Source organism: Protopterus annectens, chromosome 3.part0, assembly GCF_019279795.1.
Source record: "Protopterus annectens isolate FY-2018-M chromosome 3.part0, PAN1.0, whole genome shotgun sequence".
Lineage (NCBI taxonomy): Eukaryota > Metazoa > Chordata > Ceratodontiformes > Protopteridae > Protopterus > Protopterus annectens.
This window is the reverse complement of record NC_056731.1, coordinates 492777261-492791142: the sequence shown is the minus strand read 5'-3', so window position 1 is coordinate 492791142 and position 13882 is coordinate 492777261. Positions and strand designations below refer to the sequence as shown.

Here is a 13882-nt window from a genome sequence, read left to right as displayed (position 1 = left end):
TCTGTTTTTGTAAAGCACCCTTTTGCCTTGCCCCCCCCCCCATTCCTACTGTTTCTTTATCTTGTTTGTTCTTCCATTTTTCTTACCTGTACAGTAAGATAATTTCAGGTCTTCGCTTGATAATTATTTCCAGTTGTATGCCTTAATCTCCTTGATTTTATAATGCCTATTATGACAGTTTTACTTTCTTCCCCCAAACAGACATGGTATCAATCATTTTGTTCCCAAAATCATATAATGTATTGGTATCGGTATCATAGCAGGTACCTCATTATTTCTGTCTTTCCAGCGGACATGATTATGCTTGATAAAGATTTTTATCAGCAATTAAGTGGTGGTTTACCTTTGGCCGACTGCTGCTTCTATTGACTTGAGTGTGGAGTTGAATTGTGTTTTTTGGTGAGTGATTACCCTTTTGGTTCTAGTTGTGTGACCATGATGATATGTGTAGTGTGTGTGTCCCCTAGTTTAAATTCTGGTTTGGGTGCAATTTTTAGTTATGATTGCAGATATTTATTTCTTAGCGATTACAAATGCAAAGCTATTATGCTTGCATTTGTGATCATGTTTGCCACTGTAGTGTACTTGTTTGACAGTTACATAGCCAAAGCTTCATGTTCGACTGTGATGATTAATCTTGGTAGGGACCCTGATTCCTGATGTAATCTTTTACATATGCCATGTTTTGTTTCAGTCGGTGTAAATGTTCTGTGCTTATGATACTCGTATTGTAGATGTATATGATGTTTGTATCAGCAAACTGTCAAATATTTAATTCTACTGTATTCTGATGTTGAGTCTGTTGTATATTTGCAATTCCTTTTCAGCTGTAGTAATCCCGGTCAGTGATGGGGGAAGTTTACTTATACTTCAAAGTGTATATCTGAGAGAGAGAAATTTCTTCCCATGCCATATTGAAAATATGTCTTTTATTCAGTGTGCGAAAGAGTACATTCTCATTTGTGATATTTATTCAAGTTGAATTAACACTGTCAAGAAATTTCACACCGCCATTTTTAAGTAAATACAATTGACAGAAACTTCTTCTAGGAGTGTTCTGTGTCCAAACTGCTGTGCCAGTTGAAAGACTTGCATTGCTTTTTTATTAAAATATTCAACAAGCTATCCCTTTATCACGGGTAATTGCTTTGGCTGTCAAATACCTCTGATATTTGTGAATGCCCATGATTTTGTCTCAAAAGTTTTTTTTTTTCACCATACACTTTGTATTCTCTGGAATTAGGTAGGAGCCCATTTTCAGTAGAAGTCCGGGGAGAAAAGCTCCACAGTATTATAAAACTTTTTAAAAGCAATAATTTTATAATCAAAATAAGTAAAAAGTCTACTCTTTGAATAATTATACCAAATTAGACATAATATGAAAACATTGGTTAAGAATAGATGCAAGTTGTATCACAATGGTTTGATATTTATAGTATTTTAGCCATTTTTTGAGAAATTAAAGGTAAATTAGTATAACACAAACAGGAATTGCAGTACGAAGTGAGAGAAAAGCAGGTTTATGGTATATTTAGAGAGAAAGCCTGGGGAGAGAAATTGCAATTCATGTTTGTATTATACTAACTTATTTAATTAATCTATAAACTGGCTACAGTTTTTCTAATTATATCAGATTAGACATAATATTAAATCATTGATTAAAAACAGAAACAAGTTAATATTTTAAACTATAGATGGTTTTGTATTTTGAAGATTTTTTGGGCCCCTACCCAGTCAGACTTTCCAGGTAATCAAATGTCAACAAATAACTAACTAAATAAAATAAAAAATGTAATGGTGTACAGTAAAGAAGTACTCCATGGCATTACGTACATAGATTTCTGATTCCCCCAGAAAGACCTGCTACTGTATATCTTTTCATTCTGTAAACATTTTAAATGTATAGTACTAGCATTTTTAGGTGCATCTCTAATTGTCATAGTGAGATTATTTGCTTTATTGAATCATAAGTGAACAGATTGCAATCTCTGACTGTTTACTGATTTGGGCTTGATTAAAATTTAGTGAACTGTATTCCTAGGTACGTACCCTGGAACTTTCATGAAGTTATGCCAAAAAAGTTTGTTTTTGATGGAGACAAGGATTTGGAACACTTTTTACAGCTGGCCAACAGTACTGGATTGCTGGTAATTTTAAGACCTGGTCCTTTCATCGATGCTGAATGGGACATGGTAATTATAATTTCAATTTGCATTAAATTGTTAAAAAGAGAATTCAGTACTGACAAATGCTCATATTTTTTTGCTTTAGTACAGAATAGTAGCAATAACTACATTGTACTTGTAAGTATATTTTTATGTTTTGTATGTGGAGGAGTACACAGTCTGCTGAAAGCAGAAAAGGTACAACTTCTGATTTTAGGTACAACTTCTGATTTTAGGTGAAGTGAGAGTCAGATGGCATGGAGTACAGTCACTGTGTCTGTGAGTTTTATATAACTGTGTGTGTGTGTGTGTGTGTGTGTGTGTGTGTGTGTGTGGTAAATTACGGTTCCGTAATGTTTAATAAAAGTATCCATATCCTTGTTTAGTATGAGAACTGTGAAAACTGAACACAGATATAAATTAGAATATTGTTATAAATGTGTTTAGATTGGGGGTCTATATTACTTTGAAACCCAACTTCAGCGAATGGCTGTTCAATGAACGTTCACATCAGTTAACGTTTTCCCAGGGAGGTGAGTTAGTTGACCAAAGTACAGAAATTTGCCCTTTTCCCAACTGTAGTGCGATTTTGGAGTTGGTATATGTAAGTGGGAGGGGTGTGTGGTGGGGTTTGATATATTGCGGTGTGTGTTGGGCAACTAACTCACCTCCATGGGAAACGTTTGCTGATGTGAATGTTCAGTTAACAGCTGTTCACTGTTGTTGGGTTTTGACAAAGTAATATAGACCCGATGATTGCTATGAAGAGTGTTGCTTGGATTCATACTTTCAGTAAGTGTTTTGCAATAACTGTAGATGAATTTTCAATTATTATCTTTACTCTTCTATTACTTCTCCAAAACAATCTCTAGAGTTTAAATCCTAAGCCTCTTCCTTCCTGAGCCTTCATGTCATCCATATACGTTTCTGCCCTTTTAGCTTACTTGTCGTTTAAAATCTTTTCGCTCTCTTTGCTCAGTCACCCCATCCAAACGTGAACACATCTGTTCTCCGTAATGTCAATCTTAATATTCTTATCCTCATGTTATACTCTGTGTTTTAACTTCTAAATTCAGGACCCCTTCCTAATCTACTTCATAGTCTGTCTTGTTTTTGCTTCCCATATCTAAACTCGTAAGTATGTTTAGTTGTAGTTATTACACTGAATAAACCCAAATCCTTCAGAGTCTGAATTATTCTTGACAGATTATGTATTATCTCTGAAACACGACTTAATGACCGAGGTTTTGTCTGCCATTATCAACCAACTTTTTTTCCTCCTATAGAAGTAACAGTGTAGGTGACAGGATATGCCAAGTCTCTTTACTGTTGATCAGTAAAAGCCTAAACACCACAGCTCTTGCCTATAACTTAGATATAGAAAATGAGTTTGTTATGGTCTTGGTGTTGTGGTTAATGTCTTACTGTATGGTTAAAACTGGCCTACACTGTTATTTATCAGATATAGAAACAGAGTTCTGTTGTAGGAATCTTGTCATTATGGTAGATAAGACATTAAACTTTGATGTACATATAACCTAGTAAGACTGTTAAACTAATAGGATGTATCAGAAAATTCATTAAATCAAGAATGACCGATATTATTAAAAAAAAAAAAAAGTCTTCTGTAGCTTGAGTAGACCAGACCTGAAACTTTGCAGTATATTCTGTGTAATATTTTCAAAGGGCTATTCAGGGATGATCAAGACAGTCGAAGGAAATACACAAAGGTAATTAAGAAAATGGAGGGATTAGACTATGATAAAGGAATACATCACCTGGTGTTATTTCCAATAAAGTATAGCTGTCGTAGGGGCAATCATGATAAACTTCATAAGGCGTCAAAATGATTTCATACAGGAATACCTAATTTTAACAAATAGCAGATATCTCAGAAGTCGGGATATTAAGAAATATATCAACGAATATAACATTGAATGTTATTCTTGGTTGTCACATAGTGTTGCAAGGATATAGAAGAATAAAGGTCACTAAATGACTGGTACTTTATTGATTTCTATTGGTATCACAATGTTTATAAGATTCCCCTAAAATTTAAACCAGATATTTTTTTACATGAATGCTTTGTACACTAACTGTATATATGGCTATTCATGTTACTCTTTTAAACTTTGTTCTACTCTTTGTAATTAGGAATGTGCATCTTTGCTTCTAGCTCTGGTTATGACTAAAGTGTCCTGTGGCCAGTTCACCTACCTGTTAATCACAGTGATGTGAATAGAACACACAGAAGTATAACTTGAAAGAGTCATTGGGTGCTGTAACATTTTCTAAGAGGATAACAATCAATTAAATTATACCCATTTTTAAAGTAAGCCGTTCATGAATAATGTATGGGGATCTGTTATTTCTAAGTGACTGGAAAAGGCTGTAATGCACAATCCTGTTATAATGTTTATATTGTACTGAATACCCTATTCCATAACAAAGGGATCTTTGTTTTTCTTATCACAGTCAAGAAAATTTTTGTCTTGATTTCTGTCCCCATTTTGTCCTTCAGTTCTTTATTCCTTCTCTTCCCTGTCCACTTAGAACTCCACACCATAGGAAAACCATTTTACTTTGCTACACTCCTCCACTCTTTAAATGTATCACCGTTGATAGAGCAATCCCTAAACTTACCCTTACGATTTGAGACTCCTTATCACCTTGTATTAAAAACCTTCCCAGTCATCAGACTGAGTAGTGCCACTGTGAATAGCTCCACCTACTCCCCCATACCTTCTTTATCTACCTGTCCTCTACCACCCACTTGCAGTGCCTACCTTCCTCTTCCTGTGAGTCTGTCAATTGCCTCCATCTAGAACTACTGACTCTTACATTTTCTACACATTCCTTTCCCTTTGCTTGCATTTTGCTTTGGAATATGTGTAAACATTTTTATAGCCAGTAAGTGTTTGAAAACCTATTACTTAGGGACTGGTTTATGCTCCAAACTGTTTACATTATGCTTCTGTGCACTACACGTTAATTACTTTGTTTTGCTTTCTTTTTCCTGGGTCATTATTAGATAATCCTCAAACTACTCCACTTAATTGGTTAGCAATAATTGATAGATACTAAGTAGATAGATGTTTAGATAATCATATATAAATCATTTTTGACCATACCTTTCAACCGTTTGGCACAAAAATTCTTGACAAAGCCAAAAATAATTGGGGACAGATTTTAAATTTTGCTTTTGCAGACTTGGAAAGTTGACAGAAGGTTTTTGTATTAGCCTTCGTTGTCAGACTGATATGAAATCTGAAACTCAAATGTTCGTTACTATTTATCTACTATAATTTCCAATGATTTGCCAGAACACAACAAAATTTCAGAGGAACAGAGCAAAAATCTGAGGTAAAAATCTGGACGTTCTACAAAATTATGGACAACTGAGGGGTGTGTTTTTGACCTTGAGTAGAGCACTGAAAATTTACTTGAGCTAGTGTAGTCAGGTGTTGCAGATGGGGTGTTATGACTTTGTATATCAGTTTTTCTGCGGAATGATGTCACGTGGTAATTTGAATTGGAAATAGATTATTTCAAGAATGTTTGTGGAAAAGAAAACATAATGGATCAGTGGCTAGCTATTACATATTGGTTTAACTATACAACCTAGTTCACCATTCCACAAAACACTACAATTCCCCACATGCCCTTGGAAAGGTTAGGTGAGAGAGGCTGGACCTCACCCATTTTGTGTGTGTGTGTGTGTGTGTGTGTGTGTGTGTGTGTTGGGGACAGCCAGGTCTTCACATTTAAAAAGACATAACTGTGGTAGGTGATTTGCTCTTGGAAGTAATAAGGGCATGATTGCACTGTTAAAAGGACAATGCCATTGATTTAAATTCAATTACAACTCTTCATGTGACAGTCTCACCCACTGCTTTTGCATCATTACTGATCCCAGTATTATTTTAATTCACTTTTAAAGCACAACATGAATTTACAGTTCACTAGAGTAAGTTTCCATTCAGAAATCTGCGAAAGCAGGATAGTTTTATACTTTTTCATGGCTTTTTTTTTTTTTTTTTTTTATTCAACTGTGTTTACATTTAGATACCAATTTGCTCTAAAAAGCAATTTTGTACTTTTGAAGGATAAATTCAATACTTTTTGTCAGAAACAAAACCTCCGAGCTACAAATTTATGTGACAGGTTTGTGGTATAACCAGCATGTTAAGTAAATAATGGTGTGATTTTTCAATTTAGTTTCAAATTATGATCTGGTTGAAGCAGAAAGGATTCCACTTGGGAACATTTTTCTTTGCTTTTCAACTTACATGACCAATATTTTTTACTTTTTGGATTCTACTCCAGATGGTACATAAAGTTATCCAACACTAAGACACCTTTTCCTTTTTGCAATTTGAATGTTGTATATATTTGTCCAATAATTCCAGGTTTGTATGTTGTCACATTTGCCATGACTCTGCAAGGGTACATTGTACATGTGACTGAAGGCTTATAATCTACTTTTACACTGTTAGTAGTTACGGAAGGTGTTTAAATTTTGTTCGGTTATGTGAAATTTGACATTTAAATTTTTTTGGTGTTACGCAGTTTTGCTGAGTTTGTCTGTCATTTTGGATTTGACATTTTGGTATTTTGGTCTTATCAGATAGACCCATATATATATATATATATATATATATATATATATATATATATATATATATATATATATAGAGTGTGTTTGTATAATATATGCATTAGGGTGTATGAGGAGTCTTGCCCCACACAAAGGATACAGGGAGGCTTACTGCCTTTTCAGCTTTTTTTCAGCATTTGAAATATAATCGTGAATCCCTCCACCATCACTGACTCATGAAGAGCATAAAGATTGATTAGCAGACATTTAAATTTGCACGTCCTCACACTACTGTTTAGAATCTCCACAAAAGTAGCATGCATCCCAGACATGTCACCAGGAACATCATGTGAAATGAGAACACGATTCTCGAGGCGATGCACTTGAGTCTGTTATAAAAAAAGAAATACAGGAGTTGCAGAGACGTTTACATCTACGAGGCTAAACTGAAAAAGATACTAAATCTCCCTCGAATAACCCAATCTGGAGAGAAAATCAGAGTGAAGTCCAAGTTGCTGCTGCCAAGACCAGAGTGAGACATAGCAAGTCTAGCACAAACAAACTGAGACTGATGTTAACTTTTAGTACAGATAATGCTCAGGTGAAAGATGTCGTACAAAAACACTGGCCTATCCTCACCCAGGACCCAAAACTATGAGAAATTGTAGGGGATAGACCTTGATTTGGATGCAAGAATAAAAAAAAATATCAAGAGGCTCTTGTGTATCAAGGATGGCTTCTCCAAACCATTGATGTCTGGACCTAGAGGGACTTTTCGGTGTGGGAATTGTTTGGGCTGTGATTCTATTGATAGCAGCTTCTTTCAGCATCCTAACTCTGGTCATGGTTATACTTTCAAGCATAAAGCCACTTTTATTACTCCAAATTTATTTATTTTATTTTACATTTGTTGACCGGGATAGTCCGACTGGATTCATGTCCATTTTCAGCAAAGCCCTAGGAGAAAAGCTCCAAGGTAAAGAAATGCAATAAAAACAATGAAAACATATTACAAATATGGTATAGACAAATAATACTTAAGCAAACATGAATAGACAAGTCCAACAGGTTAGAGTTACTCCCTGGTGACAGTCAGGGGTAAGTTCAACAGTAATCTGATTAATAGATTTTTCACATTCTTGATGAGAGTTAGCCAGGCTTGTTGCAGTGGCAAAGCCAGTTTAGTGCCAGATGTTGTTTGAGTCTAGTTTTAAATTGGCCTAGGGAGGATAAACCAAATGTGGTTTATTTAGCCACCTGTATGTCATGCTCTGCTTTTTATGTTGGTAAAAATCAAGTAAGTATTTAAGAACAGAATCTTAGGCATTTGCAAGATGCACGCGATGGAGATGCACGCAATTCCCTAGCCACACTCACACTCCTTTGTCTTTAAGGTTATTGAACAGATCTGCATGGCTATGAAACAAGGAGACATTCTTAATAACACTGAACATAGTGAAGTTAGATGGATTATTAATCTGTGGGCTGATTGCCCTCCCGGTTTAAATGCAGTGATTCCTTTAAAGCCAGTATTGAAGGCAAGAAGACAAATGATTGGCTAGCTAAAGGGTTGTGCCCCTAAGCAAACCATATGATTGGTATATTTATTACGAATGAAAAAAAGGGAGTTGTCTTGTTACCTTTTTACTGGTTGTCAGTCTTTTATTAATGAAAGAGGGAGTCCATGCTCAATTACGATCTGAAGAAGGTTTACTGAAAGCACTTATTGTTTCTCAACCATAAAGAGACTTTATTTTATTTCACAGAGCATTTCTTTGTCTTGTATTGCCTCTAAGAGAGTTTGGTTTTTAAGATTTCATAATTAAAGAACTTTATTTTTATGATATACTGAGCAGCGTATGCTTCCTTATCTGGTGGAACAGTTGTATTTCAGCAGTGGTGGTGCTGCTGAATTTTTTACTCACTGTTTAGAATTGGTGGCCAAATTAATAAAAGGAAAAACAAATGGAGAAGGAAAATTATTGGTTATTACTTTTGATAAGTGCTTTTGATAGAGTATCACTTGTAGGAACCAGAAATACAAAAGTATGCAATGTATCTCAAAGGACTGACCACATCTGTGAATCTGATTTCTGCAGCTCAAGAAAAAAAGGCCACCTTCTAAAAGCCAACTGAACATGGGAATGGAGGAAGGATATTTTGCCAATAGGGATGACTACAAGTAGGTATACAGAAAATAGGCAAGAGGGCTGGAATGTACTTGAGAAAACTGGCAAAGGAACCCAAAGTATTGGGAGCAAATAACTAGAGAGGGTAAGGTAATAGAGTGGGATGAGGGCAAGAAGAAGTTTGGACTATAGGTTAGAGACTGCCTTCCCTACCAGGGATTAATATCAGATTATAGGCAAAAAAGAAAGGGATAGGAGAATTAAGTGAAAGACAAGCTCTGGTAGGTTTTTTGTCAAGTCTAGAACAGAAGTTGCTGTTGAAAAAAGGATAATTTCTAGGGCATATAAAATACTGCATAATTAGAAAAGGTTGTGAAGAGTGACTAGAAATCACTTTACAAAGAAACAATGGAAGGATGTATATGGCTTTCAAGCATGCACCAAAATCCAAAAGGTCTAGGATTTTTGCTTAGTTTTTTTTTTTACTTCAAGCAGACGTCAGAGAATATTTTCCTCTGGTAGAAAACAAATTCTAGAGGGGTGAATTGAAAGAGAAGTAACTGGGAATATGTTTTTGGGAGTGTAAAAAGTTGGCAGATTTAAAACTTGCCTAAAAAGTACTCTGCTAAAAATATTGGGGAAGCAAATGGCTGTTAAGGAAATTATTATTTTGAACTGCGACATGGAATCCGAATTGCCTAGACGTATTAAAGCCTTATGAAGTTTAATGCTATTGCCTGCCAAAAAAACAGTTACAAGAAGGTAGAAATCAGTCTATAGCAACTGTAACTGAAATATTTAATATTTGTTCAGAGAGAAAAGGACTTGAAGTGGGATCTTTAGAAAAGGGTAGGAGCAAATTATTTACACAGCAGAGAGACCAGATGGCTTAATGGTTAAGGTATTCGCTTCCCATGCACAAGGTACAAGGTTCGATCCTGACCTCTGACCAATACCTGTTTGGAGTTTGTATGTTCTCCCTGTGAGGTTTCTCCCATGTCCAAAGAACATGCTGACTGTTTCCATCTCAAACTCGCCAATGAATGGAGCTCTGGGCAGCAGCACAGACTCTACATGGTGCCCTGTAGGAGGAAGAATTGTACAGACTAACTGCTTTGGGCACCTACTGTGTGCAGTACCCTCAAGATAGGAGAACACGGATCACAGACTATGCACTGTGGCAGGGCTAGCCACTCGATGGTGTAAAATATGGCTCTAGGTTATTCGGTCATGTTGACTAATGTTGCCAGAAATGAGCATGGGTAGTTACCGGTGATAAGTAGGTTGAGGACCTGTCCTACTCTGACGCACACCAGGGACCCTTGCTAATGGTGGGAGGGGTATATGTGCCCTTATTGGCCAGTTTATGCCCGCCATAAAGCCCAGCAGTCCTGGGTCAATAAGCTGCTGGCCGGCCGGTGTCTAGTTGCCCAGCCTGGGTTACCTGGGATAGCTGTGTTGAGAGAAATCTGGATGTAAAACCAACCAACCTGCCAAACATGAACTGAGAATTGCTACGCTTAATGTAGGCTCACTGACATGACATAGCTTGGAGGTGGATGACATGATGATATGGAGGAGGCTGGATATCCTCTGTATCCAAGAGATATGATGGAGGGGGCAGTGCAGCAAAGCCACTTGGCTTAGGATCCAGACTCTACTACTCAGGTGGGGGACAGGCTAGAAATGGTATAGGAATTGTGGTGAGAGAGAGTCTTCGGAAGGCAGTGAGGGATATCATAAGAATTAATGATAGACTCATGGCAGTCAGACTCCAATGAAATGACAGGGCAGTATTCATAATCTCAGCCTATCCCCCACAGCAGGGTTGTAATAGTGAGGAATAATCACAGCCTGTCCCCCACAGCAGGGTTGTAATAGTGAGGAATAATCTCAGCCTATCCCCCACAGCAGGGTTGTAATAGTGAGGAATAATTTCAGCCTATCCCCCACAGCAGGGTTGTAATAGTGAGGAATAATCTCAGCCTATCCCCCACAGCAGGGTTGTAATAGTGAGGAATAATCTCAGCCTATCCCCCACAGCAGGGTTGTAATAGTGAGGAATAATCTCAGCCTATTCCCCACAGCAGGGCTGTAATAGTGAGGAATAATCACAGCCTATCCCCCACAGCAGGGTTGTAATAGTGAGGAATAATCTCAGCCTATCCCCCACAGCAGGGTTGTAATAGTGAGGAATAATCACAGCCTATCCCCCACAGCAGGGCTGTAATAGTGAGGAATAATCACAGCCTGTCCCGCACAGCAGGGTTGTAATAGTGAGGAATAATCACAGCCTATCCCCCACAGCAGGGTTGTAATAGTGAGGAATAATCACAGCCTATCCCCCACAGCAGGGTTGTAATAGTGAGGAATAATCTCAGCCTATCCCCCACAGCAGGGTTGTAATAGTGAGGAATAATTTCAGCCTATCCCCCACAGCAGGGTTGTAATAGTGAGGAATAATCTCAGCCTATCCCCCACAGCAGGGCTGTAATAGTGAGGAATAATCACAGCCTATCCCCCACAGCAGGGCTGTAATAGTGAGGAATAATCACAGCCTATCCCTCACAGCAGGGTTGTAATAGTGAGGAATAATCGCAGCTTATCCCCCACAGCAGGGTTGTAATAGTAAGGAATAATCACAGCCTATCCCCCACAGCAGGGTTGTAATAGTGAGGAATAATCACAGCCTATCCCCCACAGCAGGGCTGTAATAGTGAGGAATAATCACAGCCTATCCTCCACAGCAGGGCTGTAATAGTGAGGAAAAGAGTGCATCCAAGCAGCAGTTACAGGACCTGCTAGATAAAGCAGGACCGCATGAATTGGTGTTGATAATGGGTGACTTGAATGTACATATCGGGACTGACGGAACAGGATATGAGGACTGCCTGGGTCCACATGGGTGGAGCAACAAGAATAAGGAAGAGACCATTCTAGAATTCTATCTGGCAAATGGCTAGATAGTAGGCAACATATAGTTCAGAAAGAGACACATTCACAATATCACATACAAGAGCAGCCAACACATGGTTCAGAAAGAGAGACATTCACAAGATCACATACAAGAGTAGTCAACATGCAACTCTGGTAGACTTCCTCCTAGTAAGTAAAAGGTACTGGGGTAGTATCCATGATTGCAAAGTCATGCCCAGTGAAACAGTCGGCCCACAGCATAAATCATTAGTTGTCACAATCAGCTGCAAACAGTGGTCAGAGAAGGCTCTAAGGTCAACAGAAACCAAACTGAAGACTTGGAAGTTGACTGAAGACTTGGAAGTTGACTGAAGACAAAGTACAGCAGTTCAAGGAATTACTCAGGGCTCTAGCACCCCAAGAAGAGGAGGAATTAAGTGGAGATGAAGAAGAGTGGCAGCACTTAAAAATAGAATGTGTTAGGACTACATAAAAGATATGTGGCAGAGCCAGATATTGAAATAAGGTACATAAGGAAAGCTGGTGGTGGAATGCAGAAGTCCAGGAAGTTGTCAAAAGAAAGGAGGAGTGCAGGAAGAAGTGGGAGATGGAAAAGACTGACCAGGCTAGGAAGGACTAGTCGTTGGCTAACAAATAAGCTAAGAAAGGAGTTGCAATAGCAAGGAATAGGGCAGTGGAGGCACTCTACCAACTTCTGGAAAGTGACTCAGCAGGTGGCACAAAGAAACTATATCAGGTTGCAAGGCAAAGGCAGAAAGATAATGAAGACATTTCTAGACTTGGAGATAGTATATGACAAGGTCCCAAGAAAGCTGATCTGGGCAGTACTGCGGTGGTTTGAAGTCCCAGAAACATTAATGCAGGCTATGTACAAGGACCCAGTGACTCAAGTCCGAACAATGTTTGGCCTCAGAGAGGCTCCCAGTGGGAGTGGGTATACACCAGAGTACAACTGTGAGCCCACTCTGTTCATACTGGTGATGGACTACATTAGCAAACAGGTTGGAGGGGATAGATCAACAAACCTGCTGTATGCAGACGATGTGGCAGTACAGGCAGACTCTGAGCAAGAACTTCAGCAAAGGATAGGAGAATGGAATGCAAATCTGAAGGCACATGGGATGAAACTAAGCACAGATAACATGGTGGTTAATGGCAGCAAATCTGGGAACTCAGAAGAAGCTGAGAATAGAGAGAGAAGGGAAATTAGTGGAACAGGTAAACAGCTTCAAGTATCTGGGAGAGGTGGTTGAGGAGAAAGGAAGTCTGAATGAGGAGGTCAAAGCTAGAATCAGAGGGGCTGCAGCCAACTGGCAAAGAGTGGCAGGTGTAGTCTATGACAGAAGAATGCCAAAGAAGCTGAAAAGTAAGGTGTACAAGACAGTGGTGCAGCCAGTACCACTGTATGGTACAAAAACCAGGCAAGTAAAGGCTGAACAGTTGAAAAAGCTTGAAGTGATATTAATAAAGTGCCTGAGAAAGGTGGTAGGATGCACACTGTGGGACAGACAAAGAAATGAGGACATAAGAGCAGAATCCAAAGTAGCTCCAATTGCAGAACAGATAGCGATGGTTTGGACACGTGTAGAAAAGCAGAAGATAATCTGGTAAGAAGATTTGGGATGGGCAGGAAGAAGGTAAGAGGAAACTGGGATGTCCAACAAAGAGGTGGATGGTTTGTGTGAAAGAAGATCTGTGACAGTCAGGCAGGAGTGTGGCACTGAATCGAGAGAGTTGGCGACAGTTAACATGATACCCCGACCCCATTAGAAAAAATGGGAAAAAAGGGGGCTGATGATGATTTACACCTCACTCAACTACAGTTCACCATGTCACACCACTCTCTCTCACTAGCACAGCTAAAGACTTCCACCCTATCTTATATAACCTCTTCTCTTATAACTTGCCCCTCAAACCCAACTTCCACTCACCCACCTCTACCTGTCCACCAGTCTTCCCTCAACTCCCTCATTCTTTCTTAACCGCACCACTCACCACTGTGGAAAACCTTACCTCTAAACACAAAACATAGCGCATTTAAACCAAATCACCCT

The 13882-nt window shown here is 38.5% G+C and overlaps 1 protein-coding gene across 3 annotated transcripts in view; it reads left to right on the top strand.

Moving 5' to 3' along the window:
* The window catches only part of LOC122796444 (beta-galactosidase-like), a 1102950-nt gene that overhangs the window by 201361 nt on the left and 887707 nt on the right, over positions 1-13882 (top strand). For all 3 annotated transcript variants that reach the window (XM_044064918.1, XM_044064917.1, XM_044064919.1), the window contains exon 3: positions 2042-2192. In XM_044064918.1, coding sequence (XP_043920853.1) covers positions 2042-2192 — 151 coding nt within the window. The remainder of the gene's footprint in view (positions 1-2041; positions 2193-13882) is intronic.